Source organism: Hippopotamus amphibius, chromosome X, assembly GCF_030028045.1.
Source record: "Hippopotamus amphibius kiboko isolate mHipAmp2 chromosome X, mHipAmp2.hap2, whole genome shotgun sequence".
Lineage (NCBI taxonomy): Eukaryota > Metazoa > Chordata > Mammalia > Artiodactyla > Hippopotamidae > Hippopotamus > Hippopotamus amphibius.
The window spans coordinates 107,664,015-107,687,313 of NC_080203.1; the positions used below are offsets into that span (position 1 = coordinate 107,664,015).

General features: G+C 35.2%; 1 protein-coding gene across 5 annotated transcripts in view; it reads left to right on the forward strand.

Moving 5' to 3' along the window:
- The window catches only part of DMD (dystrophin), a 1,940,210-nt gene that overhangs the window by 323,558 nt on the left and 1,593,353 nt on the right, over positions 1–23,299 (forward strand). For all 5 annotated transcript variants that reach the window (XM_057717394.1, XM_057717395.1, XM_057717398.1 and 2 more), the window contains exons 3-4: positions 4,762–4,854; positions 6,156–6,233. In XM_057717394.1, the coding sequence (XP_057573377.1) occupies positions 4,762–4,854; positions 6,156–6,233 (171 nt within the window). The remainder of the gene's footprint in view (positions 1–4,761; positions 4,855–6,155; positions 6,234–23,299) is intronic.

Sequence of the window (23,299 nt, forward strand, 5' to 3'; positions counted from 1 at the left end):
TTCGATTCATTTCTGTCCCCAATTTTTTTACTTTGATTTTTTTCACTTTGTTTATGCCAGTTACCAATCAACCTGTCTGAGGTTCTTTTTGAACATTGTCTGTAAAAAAAAATAAAGAAATTGATACATATACAGAATTTCTTTGTATCATCCTGACAATGATCTAGAAGGATTGCTGTCTCATTGTATGGTCCTTTCATCTTGATATTTGGGTTAGCGAGGAAGAAGACAATATTTAAGTGAATGTAGGAAACTGCTAAGTAATACCAAAAGTTCACTTTTTAAAGAAAATATTAGTCATGAAAGGGATTGAAGGTAGAGAGCCACAGGGTCATATGGCCCGAGGCACATTTACTGTTTTGTGTGTTTTATAAAATAATTTTCATACACTTGAAAAGAAAGCCATTAAAGAGAGGGAATTTTTAAAGAAATATTACTGTTTTCATGATGTGTCACTTGCAACAAAAAGACATAGTAGATGTCTTTCATAGAAGATAAAAAGGGAGGGAAACAAAAGAAGATTTAATTAAAAGTAACCAAAAGAATAACAACAACAACAACAACAGAAAGCTAAAGAGCTTGAAGGCTCTGACTATTTCCCCAATGCCATCCACATTTACTAGTATTAATAATTGAATATGGAGGGACATCTTCCCTCCTTGACTTTCACTTTTACAAGGGTACCAAACTACGAGTAAACAGAACACATTGTATATGAGCTCTGTATTTTCTGGTAGATTCAGTAATTAAGCATAATTGTATTTATATATAGTATTTGGGCAAAAAAAGAGAAGCCAAGGAATAATAGAATAAAGCAGAAAAAAATCATGCTATATTTATTGAGTACCTACTATTTGCCAAGTCTGTACACCACACGTACACTGTTTCTTTCAATCCCCAGAGCTTTAAGACTGATGTGGTATTATTTCAATCCCCATTTTACTAATGAATAAATTGTCCCTCAGAAAGACTAAGTCACTTGCCTGAGACGGTGCAGCTAGTGAATAGGAGTTTTAGATTAGAAAAATCAGTTATTTCTGCCTCAGAAATGTGTACTACTTTTGCTACATCATACCTATAACGTTATGGAATGAGGTGTTGAATCTAGGAAAGAAATGAAAACTATTCCAGAGAAAAGAGATGTTTATCTTTCTCTGGGGTATTCATAGTCCAGGAGGAATAAGACTAAACTGTAACTGTAAACTGTAACCCATGAAGTTGCAAGCTAAATATTGTACATTTCATTGAGCATCACTTTAAGTAAACCATAGGAGGGGAAATTTCACTCAAAGTGCTTGAAGCTACTTTTAAGTTAAACATGCATTAAGAGAGGAAAACAAAATCTCTATGAATTCTATTTTCTTTTGGCTGCGTTGGGTCTTCGTTGCTGCACATGGGCTTTTTCTCCAGTTGTGGCGAGCAGGGGCTACTCTTTGTTGTGGTGTGGTGGCTTCTCTTGTTGCGGAGCATGAGCTCTAGGCATGCAGGCTTCAGTAGTTGCAGCACACGTGTTCGGTAGTTGTGGCACACGACCTTAGTTGCTCCATGGCATGTGGGATATTCCTGGTGAGGGATTGAACCCATGTCCCCTGCATTGGCAGGCGGATTCTTAACCACTTAGCCACCAGAGAAGTCCCTCCATGAATTCTTAACATAAAACATATGCTTTCATAGAAACTTTGAACTTGTAGTCACTATGTATTGATACTTTACACTGCCAGGCTCTTGGGTAAATAAATTCAGCTTCATCTGCTGGAAGGATGCTTTAGTGGAACCTTCTGAGAAACACTCAGAGACTGTGGTGGATATAACAAATATAAATTGGATTTCAGTTGTGATACTGTAATATATCATTGACTGTATGAGTTTGAAGGTTATATATGATACCAAAAGCTGTCTTTTTCTCTATCACCTCACTGCTTTCTAGGTGCCCCAACTAAATGTGTGTTCTGATTAGCCTACTGTTCTTCCCTCCCTATTTTGTTTGATTCCAGTTTAAAAGGGAGAATTATAAAATAACTGGTCTGTGTGTATAAGTTTGTATCAAAGCAAGGTCCTGTTTTCCTTGTTGACCTTTGTCTAGGCTCCTTGCCCCAAAGCATAAGCTTTCTAATCCTCATATCTTAGACCTGGATGATCCTTATAGCCTTGGGGTTCATGCTTTATCCATTGCCCCAAGACTTACTTCTTTCCAAGTCCCTGCCCTTCTTCTTGAATGAAGATTTTACCACCCACATCCTTCCTGGTTTGACAGACTTTATTATCTATCTGTCTATCTATCTGTCTATCTAGATATATATTTTTAATAAGTATTTCTGTCAAGTAACAGTATTTTATTTTCTTCAAAACCTGACACATTTCAGTGTGCAATATTGTTTTTGTCCATAAGTTTAGAAGCCACACACTTCTCAAATGCATCTGTAAAATTTTGCTCCTGGAAAGAAACCCAAAAAACAAAATAGCATTTTCAAGGAATTGTAGACCTTCAACCAATTTTAAAATGAAATCTTAGTATTACCCCCAAATGCCACATTATTCCAGGTTATATATGAGATTCTTGACAGAATTATTATAAAGCACACATTCATTTTCTTTACTTATTAGTAGAAAGTTTTCCTTAATGTTTCATGAAAATGGCACTACGGTTTTAAGATTTACCTGTACATTATGTATAGTAAAAGTGTTTTTTAAGCATTCCAGTATCTTAGTGTTTTGTGGTTTCTTTTTCCCCTGGAATTTTAAATCAGAACTATTTGAGTAGAATTTCAAAAGAATAACTTGTAATTATCTTTCTCAAAGCACATATGTGACTCGATTCCCAAAGCTGGGCATGGAGGGACTGGTGGACTTCTTGCAGGGGTCAGTTTTGTCATTAAGTGAAATACCTAGGCACTGACAGGACTTGTCATAGACCTGACTACCTGGCTGTAGGGAGAGCCTGAATCCTCTGTCTTCAATCTTAAAAGCTTCAGAGATGTCTTTTGCTTGAAAACCAGGGATCATCTTGATTTTCTTGCGCTGTGTGAAATGTAAAGTTTGTATGTGATCAAAGGAGTGGATGGGAAGAGCCAGTCACCCAAAGGCTAATGTTAGACCCATCACCTGACATGTTGAGAAAAGTATTTCCTGATCCCCAGACTATGGGGATTCCCATGGCTATGTGCTCCTGGGTTCCTTTTACTACTTCTCTGTAACATTACCTTTTAGGGATATTTATTTTCTCTGCTCAACTTAAAGTTCCACAAGGGCTGGGGTCATATCCATCTGATGTTCTAGTGTGTACTCTAACACCTAGCCCAGGTTTGTTGGTGCTCAATACACATCTGTCATTGATAAATTAAGACTTTCTTGATAACTTGGGTGATGAAAGAGTGTGAATGATTTCATACGAAGGGATTATAGGCTTTAAACCAGAAAAATGAAATATTTGGGGGCATGACAGAAGAAATAAAATATTTGAAAGATAATCAAATGGAAGGAGGAAAAGGCCAAGGAAGCAGCGTGATAAAATAGAAAGAATTAGAGCCCCAGGAATTAGACAGATCTGGGCCAAAATCTTGGTTTTATCATCTTTTAGTTTTGTAACAAAGGGCCACGTGTTCAACCTCTTTGTCTCACCTGTAGGATGAGTCTAATGCTAACCTCACAGAAATGTCACAAAAATTACAAGATCAATTAATTTAGTGGAGTGTTTCTCATGAATAGTTACTCTAAAAATATTAGATATTATTAGTGTTTATTATTTTTGCTCAATATAATTCCCAAGTAAGGAAGTGAGAAAAATAGATGAAAAGCTTTCACAGACCTATTTCAACTTAATTTAAATCATCTTTCTAAAATTTGAGCCATCCAATATGAGACTGGATCATGCTGAGGCAGCATGTAAAATGTATATGCGGAGAAAGCATGTTTTATGGATGAAGGATGGTGAACCTTCTATGATTACAAGTACACAAAATGGGGACTTCCCTGGTGGCGCAGTGGTTAAGAATCTACCTGCCAGTGCAGGGGACAGGGGTTCAATCCCTGGTATGGGAAGATCCCACATGCTGCAGAGCAACTAAGCCCATGTGCCACAACTGTTGAGCCTGTGCTCTAGAGCCTGCAAGCCACAACTACTGAGTGCGCTTGCTGCAACAACTGAAGCCCACGTGCCTAGAGCCTGTGCTCTGCAACAAGAAAAGCCACTGCACTGAGAAGCCTGCGCACCGCAAAGAAGAGTAGCCCCCAGCTTGTCACAACTAGAGAGAGTCTACGCGCACCAACGAAGACCCAACACAGCCAAAGATAAATAAATTTAAAAAAATAAAATAAAGTGAACTTTAAAAACAAAGAAACAAACAAACACAAGTACACAAAATGGTTAAATCTTATGTACCCACCCAGCACAAATTGTTTATGGTCTTTGTTTCTTTGTGTGTTTATTTCTCCCTGAACAGGGCCCAATTATCTGATAATTTAAACATTTTTTTCTCTCCTTTATAGAATCAGCACTGAAAAAGTTGAGTTAATTAGATCCATTAGGCTGTAGATCTCCAGCTCTTGTTATTGCGAAAAATATTTAAACAGATTTGACCTAATGGTGATTTATTAGTTTTTGTTTTTTACTTGGAGGTTCTCTTCTCATCCATTACCCTTGGCAGATTAAGAATTAGACACATTAAATATTCTTAAACATAGCTTTAAATTTTAAAAGGCATAATCATAGAAATGGATCACTGGAAGCATGCTTTATTTAATTGGGTATATTTCTTATTTCAGTTTGGGAAGCAGCACATAGAAAACCTCTTCAGTGACCTGCAGGATGGGAGACGCCTCCTAGACCTTCTTGAAGGCCTGACAGGGCAAAAACTGGTATGTGGCTTACAGTATTTATAAGAAACTTCACATTAACCTCAGAAGAATTTCAGGCCAGAAACAAACTCAGCATAGTTTTATGAGATCTAGTAAAATTCATTAATTTATTAATTACTGATTTAAGTTGCAATACAAGACCTATTCCTGAATAAAACAGTCTTGCAATATTATGTTTATTTTGGCATCTTCTATCATATAGAGAACAAGAAGGTGAAATTTTCAATAATATAATTTATGTTATTTAATAGATATTATTCTCTATTATTATTTAGTATCTTTGTTATCGAATGTCTTTTAAGGCTTTTATACATAATGACTTTTTAAGTTTAGCTTTATTTAGTCTTTTTTTTCTTCCAGTTTTATTGAGATATAATTGACATACAGCACTGTATAAGTTGAAGGTGTACAGCATAATGATTTGACTTACATACATCATGAAATGATTATCACAATAAGTTTAATGAACATCATCATCTCACATAGACATAAAATTAAAGGAATAGAAAAAACTCTACTTTTCCTTGTGATGAGAACTCTTAGGATTTAAGAACACTTAACATGAGATATGGAAAATGGGGAGTTGCTGTTCAGCAAGTATAAGGTTTCAGTCATGAAAGATGAATCCATTCCAGAGACCTCCTGTACAATATTGTGCCTATTATTTAGGGGTAAATACTACAGGCATCATAACGGTAGAATCTGTAAAACTCCACAACTGAATGAGTTAATCCATATGTTGTGATACAGTATGCAAATATTAGTTTAAAAATTACAGGACAAGATAAGACTTTGTGGATTGAAAGTGAGGGTTAGAGAACCAAAGATGATTGAGGTTTTGAGCTTCAGTGACTAAGACAATTAAGGTAATATTAACAGAAATAGCTTCCTTTAAGCCTATTTGGCGTTACAGAATTTTGCTAGGCTCAAATCTCTTTTGAACTTTCCTAAAAAGTGTGGGAATTAACTCACTTTATCTTACTAGCAAATGTGCTTATGCATGCTGATGTTTCTCTTGGTGGTCATGCAACTGGGCTGCAGAATGAGAGACGGTAACCAAAATCACTTTTGTGGAGGAAAAAAATGCTATCACTTTTCTTGAGGAGTAGTTGATTCATGCTAGGAAACTCCTATGACAAGGACAATTAACCCAAAGCACTTAAATTCATTATATTAATGCCTCACAGCCTGTGATCATTTAAAAGATACCAATTTAGAAGTGAACTGTAAAAATTGTTTCATTTCTGGTATATTGTCCTTCTTTCCCCTGGGCAGTCAACATTGTTTCATTTTGTTTTCAGCCAAAAGAAAAAGGATCCACAAGAGTTCATGCCCTGAACAATGTCAACAAGGCACTGCAGGTCTTGCAAAAAAATAATGTAAGTGGAACCCTGGACAGAGTACGAATACCATGAGACAGCCTGGTTAAAATTTTTTGTTTGTTTGTTTGTTTTTCATTTATTTTTTAAGACTTTTAATTTATTTAGTTTTGGCTGTGTTGGGTCTTCGTTACTGTGCAAGGGCTTTTCTCTAGTTGTGGTGAGTGGGGGCTACTGTCATTGCGGTGTGTGGGCTTCTCAGTGTGGTGGCTTCTCTTGTTGTGGAGCATGGACTCTAGGCATGTGGGCTTCAGTAATTGCAGCACACGGGCTCAGTAGTTGTAGCACGGGCTCTAGAGCACAGGCTCAATAGTTGTAGTGCAAGGGCTTAGTTGCTCCTCGGCATGTGGGATCTTCCTGGAGTAGGGATCAAACCCGTCTCCCCTGCATTGGCAGGCAGATTCTTAACCACTGCACCACCAGGGAAGTCCTGAGCATGCTTAATGTCTGAGTAAGGGCTTTGGCCCCAAATACAGAGAAAGCATTTCAAGTTCTCTTATAAATCAAAGCAGTTATTATTAAGAGCATGTGTTCTAGTTCATGTGCATCTGCTTGTGGCTAATGTATTTCAAGAAGTAAATGCATGCGGCAACAGGGGGCAGGGAAAGGTGTGAACCAGACCTGATTGGTCACTTTGTGTTGTTTTTAAATTTTACATAATGCAGTTATATTTGGTGGACAGATTAAGTCCTGTCGTAAACTGAGCTCCTTACAGCAATTTTCCGTACAACAAATGGCTTTTAATAGGCTGACCATTATTTTTTATATATAAAGTATGTTCACACATGATGATGATAAAGTTTGTTTGAATTAAGCCAACATTTATTAGATAATACATCCAAGTATGAAAGTTGCACAGAAAAATCAGTATTTCAGCTCAGCGTAAAAGCTGAAAATTTGTTTTCTATTCCTGTGTTTGATTTAGTTTAACTAGAAGAAAATATACGTATGGTATTAGAAAAAGTCAACAATCATACCTAAACAAGTGTGTAGGTGAAAGGAGTTCTTATCTCCTCAGAGTGACCTTGAGATTCCTCCCCTCTCTTATGACATTGGAGGCAGCCCTCCTTTCTTATTAACTTCCTACAATCTTTCTAATTGACCAATACATTTACCAGGCATTTTTTCTGGCTTCCTGATTACATTACATCTCTCTTTCAAGGATAAATTCAAATAATTGATCACATACTCTGAAAATAACTGTAATTAGTGATAGATTAGTAATGATGTATACTCCTCCAAATATTACTCAGCTCATCTGGCAGGGAGAGGACATCACTTTAAAAATGGAAGTGAAAGTTGTGTAGCAATTGATCAATTTTATGAAAGGTTATTATCATATTTAACCTATGGAAATTATTTTACAGAAATGCTGTATATTTTTATTATTTTTCTGCAGTGATTAACTCTATATTTTCAAGTTATCTGCAGCAGAATAACATAATCTATGGAATGTCTGCCTTATTAACCGTCCTATAGAAACTTTAAAAAAAATTTTATTGAAGTATAGTTGATTTCCAATGTCATGTTAATTTCTGCTGTACAGCACAGTGTTTCACTTATAAATATTCTTTTTCATATTATTTTCCATTGGAGTTTATCACAGAATATTGAATATAGTTTCCTGTGCTATACAGTGGGACTTTGTTGTTTATCCATCCTGTATATACTAGTTTGCATCTGTTAATTCCAACCTCCCAATCCTTCCCTCCTGCAGCCCGCTCCCCTTGGCAACCACAAACCTGTTCTCTATGTCTGTGAGTCTGTTTCTGTTTCATAGATGTGTTCGTGTCGTATGTATTTTAGATTCCAAATATAAGTGATATTATATGGTATTTGTCTTTCTCTTACTGACTTCGCTTAGTATGATAATCTCTAGGTCCACCCATGTTGCTGCATTATTTCATCCTATAGAACCTTTTGAAAGATCAGTATCATATAAATTAAGAAAACATTTTAACAATATTAGGAACTTAGATAAAGACAATGCCTTTTTAAATATCAATTCCTCATATTCCATTACAAAATATAAGAGCAAGGAAAAGAGCAGAAAATTTAAAGAATTATCAGATTTAATCTAGTTGAAGAAATTGATCTCTTCTGAGCAAGAAAATGTCAAATTAAAATAAGCTGTTGGGTTTCCTTAAAGTAGTGGAGTAACGAAGCCATAGATTTTTTTTTGATAAGAATTTTGTTTTTTCACATACTGATTATAGATTATGAATTTGGGGCATTTTCTGTATATATTATAATTATTAATTTCATAGTTTTCAATATAGGACCAAAAGAAATTCTGGCAATAAAATAGAAAACCATGAAAGAGAAAAACCATAAAATAAAATCCCTATGACTTTAGGAATAACTAAATATTTCTTAGATGTGAAAACAAAGGCATGATTCAAAAATAGAAAAGAATTAACTTGAACTTCATCAAAATTATAAGTTGTTCTTATGTTCTGGATATGAGCCCTTTGCTTATTTTATGTATTGCAAATATATTTTCCTTCTCTGTAGATTAAAATTTTAACTCACTTTATCTTTTGGTAAAGAGAAGTTCTTCATTTTGATGTAGTTCATTTTTATAAACTTTCACTTTAGAATTTTGTGTCCTGTGTAGGAAATATTTGCCTGCCGAAAGCCATTATGGTGTTACATTTTGTTGTTATCCATATAAGCTTTATTATTTTACCATTTGAATTTGGATCTATATTTCACCTGGAAATGATTGATTATTGTAAATGTTATGAGGAATGGGTTAAGACTCAGGTTACTTTTTTTTCACCTGGAAACTAAATAACAACACCATTTATTAAAAAGAATGTTGCTTGTCCATTTTTCTCCAGTACTAAGTGTGTCATAAAAAAGTTTTCAGTACATATGTAGTTTTATTTCTGGAGTTAAATTCACTTCCATTGTTCTATTTGTCTATGCATCATGAATACCATGCCATTTGGAATACTGCAGTTTTATAATGTATCCTGTTATCTGGTTAACTGAATTTTCCCCCTTTTTTCTTGTTCAATATTTTCTTGGCTATATTAGCCCTTTGTATTTCTAGGTTCATTTTACAATCATGTTTTTAATTTCCACATAAACCTTCTTTTGAATATGATCAATATTGTTTTAAATCTATAGATCAGTTTGGGAAGAATTGATACCTTTACACTGTTGAGTATACTAGGTGTGTCCTATAATTTTCTTCCATATTTATTTAATTTTAGGTTTTATAGAATGAGAAAAAAATCCGATGGAAAAAATGGGCAACAATCTTAAACAGGAACTTCACAAAAGAGGATGTTCAGAAGTTAAAGAATGATATGAAAGTGTTTAATTTCAGCAATAATTGGGGAAATTACAATTACAATGATATACCAATAGAAACTCACAAAATGGTTGAAATTAGACTTATAATGCCACGTGTAGATGAGGGTATGGGATAACTTGAACTCTCACAACTAACTGATGGAAATGTAATTCAGACAGCCATTGAAAATAGTTTGGCATTATATACTAAATGTGATGAAAATGTGCACTTCTTATGACCCAACATTCCTTAGCATATAACAGACATACATTTCTATGTTTGCAAAAAATTCATATATATATATATATAATATTCTTTTATGTATATGTGTTCATAGCAGCTTCATTTGTAATAGCAAAAATTAGAATGAAAGTGAACAAATGATAGTGACACACAGTATACAAGATAGATCAATTTCCTAAAAGAGATTTGAGCAAAATAAGTGAGACACAAAAGTATACCTACTGTAATTTTTTAAATTAAATTTCAAGAACAGGTAGAATGCTTCCATGAGTCTAAAAATCAGAAGAGTGGTTAGATTTTAAAATGCACGATGGAATCTTCAGAGGTGTTGAAAATATTCCATGTTTTGACCTGGTTGTTGTTACACAGGTGCATTTGCTATGAGAAAATTTATGAAGCTGTACACTTATAGTTTCTGTATGTAGGCTATCAAGTTTTAAAAAATTTAAAAAGAGGAATATGGTAGTTCTATTTGTAGTTTTTTAAGGAACCTCCAAATTGTTTTCCATAGTGGCTGTACCAACTTACAGTCCCACCAACAGTGCAGGAGAGTTCCCTTTTCTCCACACCCTCTCCAACATTTGTGGTTTCCAGATTTTGTGATGATGGCCATTCTGATTGGTGTGAGGTGATCCCTCATTGTGGCTTTGACTTGCATTTCTCTGATGATGAGTGATGTTGAGCATCTTTTCATGTGTTTGTTGGCCATCTGTATGTCTTCTTTGGAGAAGTGTCTATTTAGGTCTTCCGCCCATGTGTGGATTCGGTTATTTGCTTTTTTGGTATTAAGCTTCATGAGCTGCTTGTATATTTTGGAGGTTAATCCTTTGTCTGTTGTTTCATAGGCAATTATTTTTTCCCATTCTGAGGGTTGCCTTCTAGTCTTGTTTATGGTGTCTTTCGCTGTGCAAAAGCTTTGAAGTTTCATGAGGTCCCATTTGTTTATTCTTGATTTGATTTCCATGATTCTAGGAGGTGGGTCAAAAAGGATCTTGCTTTGATGTATGTCATAGAGTGTTCTGCCTATGTGTTCCTCTAGGAGTTTTATAGTGTCTGGCCTTACATGTAGGTCTTTAATCCATCTGGAGTTTATTTTTGTGTATGGTGTTAGGAAGTGTTCTAATTTCATTCTTTTCCATGTTGCTGTCCAATTTTCCCAGCACCACTTATTGAAGAGGCTGTCTTTTTTCCATTGTATATTCGTGCCTCCTTTGTCAAAGATAAGGTGCCCATATGTGTTTGGGCTTTACTTCTGAGTTCTCTATTCTATTCCATTGATCTTCCTTTCTATTTTTGTGCCAGTACCATGCTATCTTGATCACTATGGCCTTGTAGTATAGTTTGAAGTCACTACTGGGCATATACCCAAAGAAAACCATAATCCCAAAAGAAACATGTACCATAATGTTTATTGCAGCACTATTTACAATAGCCAGGACATGGAAGCAACCAAAATGCCCATCAACAAATGAATGGATAAAGAAGGTGTGGCACATATATACAATGGAATATTACTCAGCTATAAAAAGGGATGAGATGGAGCTATATGTCATGAGGTGGATAGACCTAGAGTCTGTCATACAGAGTGAAGTAAGTCAGAAAGAGAAAGACAAATACTGTATGCTAACTCACATATACGGAATCTAAAAATGGTACTGATGAACTCAGTGACAAGAACAAGGACACAGATGCAGAGAATGGACTGGAGAACTCGAGGTTTGGGAGAGGGTGGGGAGTGAAGGGGAAGATGAGATGAATCGAGAGAGTAGCACAGACATATATATACTACCAACTGTAAAATAGATAGCCAGTGGGAAGTTGTTGTATAACAAAGGGAGTTCAACTCGAGGATGGACGATGCCTTAGAGGACTGGGATGGGGAGGATGGGGGGGACTCGAGGGAGGGTGGGGGGGGAAGTCGAGGGAGGGAGGGAATACGGGGATGTGTGTATAAAAACAGATGATTGAGCTTGGTGTACCCCTCCCAAAATAATAAATAAATAAATAAAATTTAAAAAAAATAAAAAATAAAAAGAGGAATAAAGGAAGGGAAAGTAAACCTGATCTTACAACCTCCCAAACTCCAAATTATGGCCATATTTATCAATCTGACTGTAGACCCTGTATTTTATCATGAAATTGTTTAATAAAATGTGGTGCCTGAATACACAAAATTAGAATGTGATTAATGCGATATATGGATCTTTTCTCAGAAAGTTATATTTCTTACCAAAGATAGAAAATCTTGAAATTCCAATGTTTTATCAGGGGAAGACCCACAAATGAGAGTTAAATTGGACAAGGAGTCCTTCAAAAGCAACTTTCCACAAAGCTCCCATTTGAGCCAGGGCCCTAAGGGGGAATGGCATATCACTGACGTCTCTGTATTAAAGGACAGAATCTCAAGGAAAACATTCTCCACTGTAAACCAAAACCTAGAGTGAAGTAACCTTTACCTGAGTTAGCCCCAGGCCAAAAGACACAGACTACAAATACTCAAAAGTCAATGTATTATCATTTTATACTTCCCATTGTTTTGTAAAAAAAAGAAAGTACAAAAGAAATGGAAAATATTCCAAGGGACATGTTTTTTAGTCTCTGATTATTAGCATAAAGAATAAACACACAATTAAATCAAAGAAAATGTTCCAGGGCAGGATTTTTTTCCTAAAAATGGCCTTGGGTGTTCTATAGCAGATGACTAAATGATCCTGGGATGGGATATAAATAAATCAGCATATTAAGTAAAATAGTAGATAGAACTATTTCAGTTTTCCTTTTAAAAATCACAAATTCTCAAATTAGAATGAACTATAGGAGACATTGATTGGAGATTTTGAGTAGTCATACCTTAAATAGAATAAGGTTAGTATATTTACATTCAGTGCATTATTTGTTGAGTGTCTACTATATTCTACTGTATTCCAAATGGTAGGAACACTGCAGTCAATGATCAGAACAAACACAGTCCTTTATGTCATGGAATTTAGAGTCACATAACAGAGGACATTAAATATGTATCATGTATGTGGTGATAGGTAAGTGAATGAAGAAGAGACAAATAGAATAGGAGGTTTGGGAAGGTCTTTGGTTAGGTTCTTATAGGTAGAGATTGGAAGGAAGTGAGGGAGTGAGACATGGGATTATCTATAGGAAAATGGTCCAGGCAGTGGGATAAAAAGACCTAGAGGAGAAAAAGCATTTGGAAATAGGACTCAGTAGATGGAGAGGACTGAGTGTGGCAAAAAATGTGAGAGTGGGGCTGGAAAGAGGAGAACATGGGGAGCCATGGTTAGGGTTTGAATTTAGTTCTAAGTGAGAGGACCATGGGTAATAAAACAAGTTCTTTTAAAATTCAGAGATAGGAATATTAATAACAAAGAAAAACTTAAAAGTATTTAAAAATATCATTTTTATCCAAAAAAGTTGAAATCAATACTTAAAACATAATACAACTTACTGCATAATAGAAATACTTCCAAAACCATAAAGAATAAATGATGGAGATATATTTTTATACAGAGCCTTTAATTCAGCATTGTCAGATTACAACACAGCAGCAAAGAAAAAAATTGAGAATACAAATAACATAAATAAACTGTAGATTTAATAGTGATTTTCTACCTGTTGACACTCCCAAGCATAGATGATTCTATACAATATGTGTGAATTATGTATAAACCTTCTCTCCCCTAAAGTTGGATTTGCAAGGAAAACAGTAGTTTATAATTTCATTTAAATGAGCCAAATCCAAATCTGAGCTCTCAAACAGGCCTTCAGAAAATTCTAACTTTGTCATTATTAGGAATGACCTTTCCTATCCCTAGGGCAATGGCCAGACATCAGTAGACCTATGTGGTGCCTATAAAAGGCAGAGGAAAAGCCTTTCAATTTTAGTCCATTGAATTATCCACTGATATAGTCACCATCCAAGCCCCAGTCATCTCATGAAGCCATGTGTATCATTAACAGTCCTGGAATGAATCAGAAAGCCTATGCAAAGACAAAGTTGAAAAGACTGTAATAAAAGGAATATATACAGAAATGCGGGCATGATTAAAGGAACCAACAATGAATGGTGGAGCACCCAGGGACTTGCCTCAGTTAATAGCCTTTACTACCCTTAAGCCTAAAGAGACAAAAGGAGAGAGCTGTTACCTTAAACCGATGAAAGCTCTAATCTTGGGTGTGGGTCCACTGGACAGCAGGTGCAACCATAGGTACCTAAAGAATGCAGTTACTCTCAAATCATGGCCTGCTGGAGAGTTGGGAGATGACTGATACGTTGGTCTCTCTATTCAATCCTCTAATATTCTGCCAGTGCTACTCACTGGTTGAACCTAACCAGAAGCCAGAGGGTAAGAGATCCCGGATGATGCAGTCATCTCATACTAGGTGGGTCATCTCAAACAAAGAAGGTGTGAAAAATGTGGGAAGGGAAGCAAACAGAGAAAACCCAGCCCTGCAGATAGCTCTATTGGTTTTTTGTTTTGTTTCGTTTTTCTTGTCCAAAGAAAACTTCGGAATCTCTATGTTGAGAGCCCTAATGTTGGCTAGGGCCCAACCTTGCTGGGTATAGCCCCAAGCCATTCACAAAAAAGAAAAAAAACATTCTTTATGGTTTTGGAAGTATTTCTGTTTGAGGCCATAGTACCTCCCCCATTTGCTGAGAAGGAGTGGAGGTGGTTTCTGGTTAGTTTTGGAACCAGCTGACATTACATTGTTTCACATGCTTCTGGGGGAACACCAGAGTCAGAAAAGGAAGACAGACTAAGAGTTATCTCTAACTTATGCCCTGCTACAAAACTTACTATAGGCATAGGAGGAGATAAATATATAAAAAATGTCCCTGGCATATGTACAAATAAAAAGCAGATAATATTTTAGAATGTAGTGAAAATGCAATTGAACACATAAAAAGAATTTTAAAGTGCATAATCTTTGATAATAATATAACAGAAGTTAATAATACTTTAAAAATTCAGTTTGGTTAATTTAAAACATGTAAGAAACCAAGAGGCAAATCCACATTTGTATAGGAAAAAGCATTCCATGAGAAAACCCATGAGAAATGGCCTCAGTTCTACCCAGAGGTTCAATTTTTGTCTTTGCTTTTATCTTCATTAAATAAAATAAATTAATTCAAGCTTTCAACCATAAATGTTACAAAAAGAAAAAAAAAGCTCTAAGGAAAGTAGGAAATAAAAGATAAAGAAATAAATGAGTTAGAAAGAAGAAATACTAGATAAATTTAAGATCTTAATTCCTTGCAATAAAATAATAAAATAGACTAATCTCTTATAAATTTAATCAGAAAAAAGAGGGAAATAAAGCAAATGTATGCAATTTAAGCACAGAAAATATTAAAAATAAGTACAAGAGATATAGAAACCAAAAATGGAATCTACACAGAACTATATGTTGATTATAAAAAAAAACAAGTAAATTGGATTATATTCTATTTAAAATCATGAACTATAAGAATTAACATAATGGAGTATAGATTACCTTCATCAATAACCAAAGAAACTTAAGAAATCATCAAACCAAACCAACCTTTTACAAAGACTTCTGAGTCTAATGGAACCAGTGGTAAGGTCTTTCGGAGATTTAAGAAATTGCTAATTTCTAATAGAAAATCATGAGGGCCTCCCAATTCTACAAATCTGTTAGCAAACCTAATTTTTAAAAATCACCTGAAAAAAATTAGCCCTCCCTTGTTGTTAAAGGGATATTAGGGCTTCCTAGGTGGCGCAGTGGTTAAGAATCCGCCTGCCAATGCAGAGGTCATGGGTTCGATCCCAGCTCCAGGAAGATCCCACATGCCGCGGAGCAACTAAGCCCATGTGCCAAAAAAAAAAAAAAAAAGGGATATTAGAAACTTCCTTTTGAAAAGATACTTGTGGTAAATTCAAGATCTTCTTAGGTCAAGTTCATTTTGTCTCCTTTCTTCCTCCCCTCCTCACGCCCCCCCCCACCCCCCCCCCCCCCGCTTCCAATTTGGCCTATTCCTCTGCCATAAATGACTAGTTTTAGCATATTCCCTAGTTCTGAAATAGCAACTCAATCTGACCCTGTGCTTAAGTCCTTTCTTTTCTCTGTCTTGACTTCTAATTTACTATCCTCACTCAAATGTCACTCATAGCTTAGCTTTGTAGAGCCCAGATTTGCATCCTCTCTGGTGGCTGTTTTAGCATGAGGTTATCCCCGCTATCAGTAATTTATTTGTGAAAACCACTTATTGAGAAGGAATTACTTCTAAGTGCAGTGATGCCTTTATCACAATATTTGCTGAGAGCAAAGCTCTTTTGTAATAAAGTTGGCCATGGTTTAAAAAAGCAAACAAAAGAAAGTACAAAATCCTGTGAAACAGGGGGATGACTCTACCAAACGGTTATGCTTGTCTACACACTAGCTCAGATAAAAATGTATCCACAGCTTCCATTTATTTGTAACTTGTTGAGGGTAGATGAAGCAAATCTCAGATAATAGGGCAACATCTCTCATACTGCCGTTCTGTCATTCCTTTATCCTTCTCTGCTCTTGTTTGTGAATAGTCTCCTTCACCAGACATTCTGAATTCAGTTCTACAGGTCTCTAACCCCACCTTCTCTGAGGCATAAAGGAATATTTAATGGGTCATTTAAACTTGTTTATTGATAGACTTTTTTCCCTTAGATACAATTAAATTCCAGTCGATGATGACTTTCCTCCAATACAAATTTGCATTTTTAATCATTTTATGTAAAGTTGAATAATGATTGATTTTTTTCACTGGTAAAGGAATTTAGCCATTAAAAATCTGGTAGGGAGATTTAACTGTCCGTAGTGTTTTAAACTGTCCTCCTGATGCACTATGGTACTTGTCTTCCATTCACTGGCTGATCCCAGTTTGTTTCCTCTTCTTCCCTCCCAAGATTTCCATGTGTATACTTTATGAATCCCAATGCCTTTTTTTTTTTTAAATTTTTTGGCTGCATTGGGTCTTCGTTGCTGTGTGTGCGCTTTCTCTAGGTGTGAGTGGGGGGCTACTCTTCATTGCAATGCACGGGCTTCTCAGTGAGGTGGTCTCTTGTTGCAGAGCATGGGCTCTAGGTGCGTGGGCTTCAGTAGTTGTGGCATGTGGGCTCAGTAGTTGTGGCTCACGGGCTCTAGAGCGCAGGCTCAGTAGTTGTGCTGCACCAGCTTAGTTGCTCCATGGCATGTGGGATCTTCCCGGACTAGGGGTTGAACCCATGTCCCCTGCATTGGCAGGTGGATTCTTAACCACTGCCCCACCAGGGAAGTCCCCAAGTACCTTTTTGAAGTCATCAAATGCACTCCATCATTATTTTAAAGAGCCTGACCAAAAAAATATAGGGTTACATTACACCCTGGGCATATACTGGGACTTTACTGATTTAATATGATTTAATATTAGCCGACACAGTTGTAGATCTCATAATTATGTTCACTACTCTCATCAATTGTCTATGACAAACTGGCACACTTTTACCAAGTGATTTCAAATGTACAATATGAGATAGTGCAAAGAAATCAGATCATTGTTGTACACTATTAAACCACAAATCCAAAGTGAGTACTTAAAAAGCCTAGGGTGAAAATTCAAATGTCATCTATGTTCATATATTCAATTAATCACATCATTGAAAATTGTCACTGAATTAGATTGAATGGTTGTCAAATGTCACTGATCTGAAAAATGATATAGTGTTCACTCTTCCTGGCATATGATCTTAGATAAAGAGGATTCTAAAATGTTCTCTGAAGTAGTATTTTATGTGTCCTTTAAGTATTCAGAAACTTCAATAATCTTATATGTTTTGGGGTATGTCAGAACATAATATGTTTGATCGAATATAAACTGCTTCCATTTATTACTCATAAAATCCAGTGTTCAGATATAAATTCCAAATTTTTAAATTAATTTATGTTAGATAAGTATTGTTTCTTATATTAAAATTTCAGTCCACACAATAGGACTGTAATACGTCTGCACCTTATATATATTCATTCCAAGGATCCAGAAGTATATCCATTTAACCCTGTCACTCACTAACTACAGGATTTTGTCAAATGATTTCATGCCTTTGGTTCCTCTTTGTCATCTGCGAAATGTACTAACAGAAATAGTTGTACTTACTTCAAAATATTCTTCTATGGAGCATAAAAGTATACACGAGCATATTTTATAATCCTTAAATTCTTATTCCGATGCAATGTGAAATTATTCCTCTTAAATGAAGCTAGTGATCACTGAAAAGAATTTCGTAAGGTGAATTGTTCACCTTACCCCACCCCCGTGCATTTCTTGCATCAAAAGGAAAAGTATTGTGTTTTCCCTTACATATTCAACTTAAAATTGAGGTAATCATTTCCTTTGATTTGTACACATGGAGATCTTTTGGGATAATCATAACATGGCTACAAAGTATAATTGAAAATTTTTCTCATTATAATGAATGTTAGTCATGCATCTAAAAATTTTTTGCTGTAGTTGTTGATAAATGTTTTTTTTCCTTGCAATCAGGATACATGGCTCAAGACTAGAAAGCTCTGACTGCATAGAGTCGTTAAAGTGACATTCTATATTGCCAGGTAGAAGATACATAGTATTTATAAAGATTCAAGTTAAGTGATATTATATTGAAAGTGTGTGTGTCTTTTATTTTACCTTATGTTGTGAAATTATTTTTGAGGACAGTTTTATAGAGGGCCTCATCTCAAATGAGGCCCTCATTTGAGATGAGGCCCTCTAGTATATAATAGTCCATCTAGGAAATTTTGCTTAGTTTAATTATAAGAGCTACTTTGCCAAAAAGTTTAGTTGTGCATCTTATGTTCGATAAGACTAGCTGCATTGAAATTTCTTTTTTGCTGTATCTGTTTCAATTTTCTTTCAATACTTTAATGTTTATATATTTTTTAACATGAGGTTTTTTAAATTAACTGCTTAAAGTCTTCAGTGTCAAAGAGGCAATGTATGAAAAAAAAAAAACCCAGTTCTGTTAAGAGTTACCTTGTGATATATGATTGTTATAAATGCATCCAAAATAGAAATTTTAACTTATTTTGCTAGTCTTTAAGCAATTTGATAAAACAGTCCATTTTTTAGTCTAGCTCTGTCTTCAACACTTAATATGTGGCATATGGCGGATGGTGAAAAATATTTAATGAATGACTACGTAAAGCTTGATCACTGAAGTTAGGGCTAGTGTCTTTATAGTGAGTTCCCAGAACTAAGTCTTATGATGTATTCTAGGTCAAAATGTGCTTTTGAAAGGTATTTTCCAATGCAAATTTCTGTATTTGTTTAAAATAAAAAATAACCTTTGGAATGTGGGGATATGAGATGAAAGAGAAAAACATGCCAGTAGAGAGCCAAGACCACAATGACCATTGCAACCCACCCTTTATGTTGTATATATTGAACTACTCATCATTTAATAGTAAAAGATTCAATACATGCATCTTCCAATGGAAAAAATAGGTATGATTTATGCCCATAAGTCAAAATTTTATATAAACCTTAAACACGGTATAAAAGCACATGCTGCAGGGCAGTGAAACTCCTTTGCTTTTTCTGCATTTTTGATCTTTTAAATGCATTATATTTGGAAGGATTATATAAATACCTGAGGAATTTCTCTTGAATATGAAGTCTCTTTAGTTTGACTACATGATGGCAGATGTTTTATTAAAGGAACTTAACACATTTAAAAAGCAAATCCTATTTGTCTAGAGTGTTGGAAAGAAATTCTCAGTTATAAACAATTTATGAAAAAGATGTATGGATCTGAAGGAACCAAATATATAGAGGGTAGAAGTATCTGCATGAGGTCTGAATATCAAGAGGGCTGTTGATGTGATAAATCCCAGTGTATAGTTTTTCCCTAAACATTATTGTTTAAGATTCTGGTTAAGGAAATCTGCTCAGACTTTTAAAGATGATATTTCATGGTTCCTTTCATAATCTTATCATTCTATGTGAAGTTATTTTATAAGATTTAATTTGCAGCATTTTTCGGTTATTTAAACGCACATACCAAGACTGATAAGTACAAAGAGTGCTCACCCTTATCCCTTACCCCATGCCTAATGAAAATAAATGCTCAGATTGTATTCTGCATATTAAGGAATAAAAGTGAGTCCTCCTTAGGATAAATCTTGAAATCTGAAGTGACCCAGAAGAACCACATCCTTTGAAACATATGAGAAACCTCCTAGCCCTAACCTAATATCATTTGGCTGAATGATACAAGATGTGTTTTCATTAGTACCTATAGTTATGAAATGTCCTTCTCAGTGGTTGTCTAAAGAGGCAAGAAGTGGTAGATATCGTTTATTAGAAAGATGATGGTTCCTTTATTGAATGAGATATAACTTTCTACAACATCCATGTTAGGAATGCAAGTGCTTAAATTATTTACAAACTAAAACTGGAAAAGTTTATCCATCTCCTAGCCACTCCCAAAAATTTCAAAAGCATGGAAAAATTTGTAAGAGATTTATTCTTTAGAACTTTGTCAGATATATTACAGGAATATCACTCCCTTGAATTTATTTATCTTTTTGTCTTATCTTTTACCTTCTGTTCTACCCTGAGAAGTTCCATTTTCACTATTTGACCTGGTTATTGAAATTATTTGTTATGTCAAATGTTCCTCATTCTAAAGTCACTGTGTACCATTTTATGTTCAATGAACTGACTCTGCTATTCTTCTTTCTGTAAAGCTAATTAAAAATAATATAAACTTGTCCAGGTCAGTAATCTCCTTTTATTGAACCATCACATTTCAGGTTTGCTATAAATCTTGTGGTTTTCCCAAGTAGTCTTAAATCTTAAATATATCAATATTATATATATAAATCCTTTCAATATAACCACCATGGGCTATCTAAATTTAGTTTGTAGAAAATATTACTGACAATGCTAGATTGTATCCAAGCCTTGAAGAAACTGGGCATAAAACAAAACCTGGGATAAAACAGACATTATTCTCTTGAGTAAGCAATGGAAGAGAATTGTTTTCCCCATGCCCAGTGGTTAGTAAACTCATTTAGAAGGTAGAACACCAGGAAGTAACAGTGCTTTCTGGAATACTTATATATTAATCATAGAATTATTAAATATAAAATTTTGTACAAAATCAAATATTTTAGTCTTAAGTACTAGTGTGGGGACAGAATAGGAATTCCCTTCAGTTCATGTTCTCACCCGTATAAAATGGATAACAATAGACTACTCCAGCCAATTACTTAGGTTTCCTAGGTGCATTTTTTTTTACAACTTGCTCATCCTAACCCAAGGGATGTTTCCCTAAGAGTTCACATTTAAATATTCTACTGGAGCCACAATAAGGTTCTGTTACATCAAGGCAAATGGTGAGGGAATTCCCTGGTTGTCCAGTGGTTAGGACTCCTTGCTTCCTCTACAGGGGGCCTGGGTTCAATCCCTGGTTGGGGAACTAAGATCCCATGTTCCGCACAGCATGGCCAAAAAAAAAAAAAACAAATGGTGAGAATTTTTGAAGCTCCAAAATTATGTTTGAGTAGAGCATCTTCCACATACAACACTGCAAAACTCTGAGCCAGAATCAAATGTTACTTTCTGAGTTTAGGTTTGTTTGCAGGAACTCCTAAAGCTGATCTTCATGTGGAGGTGAACTTGTTTCTGCAAAAATTCAATGCATGCTATTTAATTTTCACTCACAATATCAATTTCCACACCTATTCATTTGGTATCAGATGCTTTCATTCTGCAAAACAGGGAAACATAACTTTGGGCATCCTTAGTGACCTCAAGGTTGAGTTTCCTGCTATCTAGTGCTTGTCACAACACACGCACACACAGAATGTATTTAGTAACATATATGTCATATAAATGTTTTTTGTTTTGCTTACTAGGCAGACATAATTATTCATTTAACATAGATATTAACATATTTTAATTTTAATTTTCCCTCTTCATAGTTATTTGGAAATTAGGTTGATAATCCTTGGAATATATAATTCCAGAACATATATTAGGAAAACATATGTAAAAGAAAAGAGAGAAGCAGTTGTGCAGCATGGTGATGATTATTTGAGAATAGCTAGTAATGATTAAAAAAACCCCAACAATATGACTCATAGCTACATGGTAAGAAACAGGGCATTATTAACAACACCAAGCATGTGAGAATTTAGTCAAAATGGGCTAGCCATTAAAATGAACAAATAAAAGGGATTATTTTGGTAAAAGCAATATTCAATACAACCTGGATAATATGCCATTTTCTATAGACTATTAAACCTCAAAAATTTGTCTCTATATGACATCACACATGCATACTCACACATTCAATGATAATATGAATAGGGAATTTTTTTCGGTCAGATTAGGAAAGAAATTGGGAAGAAAATGGGATAAGCAAAATGGAAAAGAAAACTTGACTCAAGAAAATTAGGAGAGGGCTGCCTAGGTGGCTCAGTGGTTAAGAATCCACCTGCCAATGCAGGGGACACAGGTTCGATCCCTGCTCCAGGAAGATCCCACATGTTGCAGAGCAACTAAGCCCGTGCGCTACAGCTATTGAGCCTGTGCTTTAGAGCCCATGAGCCACAACTATTGAGCCCTTGTGCCACAACTACTGAAGCCCACGTGCCTAGAGCCCGTGTTCCGCAACAAGAGAAGCCACAGCAATGAGGAGCCTGCGCACCACAACGAAGAGTAGCCCACGCTCACCACAACTAAAGAAAGCCCGCGCGCAGCAACAGAGACACAACACAGCCAATAAAATAAATAAATAAATAAATAAATAAATAAATAAATTTAATTATTTAAAAAAAAGAAAAATGGGAGAGAGGCATGTATAAGATCTCATTCATGCATTTGTGTAAAATAATATATTTGTGTGGTCTTATATATACAGAAACACAATATTTCTAAAAAATAACAGAAATGAAATTATATACACACACATATACATATGTACGTATACACACACATAGAAAACAGTACAAAAATTAGCATATAGTTTACCACTCAAAAAATGGGGATAGTTGTGTTTCTTACAACCCAACTTCAGGATAACAAAATACCCACCTGTGGCAACACGGCTTGATCAAGTATGGACTTTAGAAAGGAATGATTACTGGTAATAATTGCAGTGTGATAAGAGTTACCCTCTGAGGCACACATAATAGAGAATATATGAGTGAAATACCACTTAAATGCCATGCTATTTGCTCATTGTGTCCTATGGGAAGGACCACCAACAAAACTGGCCTATTGGATATGATGGTATAGTGAGTAATAGTAGCAATAAAAAAAGTTAACTAACAAAATATAATTGCAAATCAACAGACAGGTGCATAAGTTGGATTGCTTTATTGTAACTGCCTACAGAATATCCCTGTAAAACTAAGATTTAATACTATGCTCTTATTGTTTATTGAAGGTTGACGAAAGAAATGGCCAAATGGTTATCACTGCATCACTTGTATAATTGTAAAGATGCAGTATGTTCCCATGAAA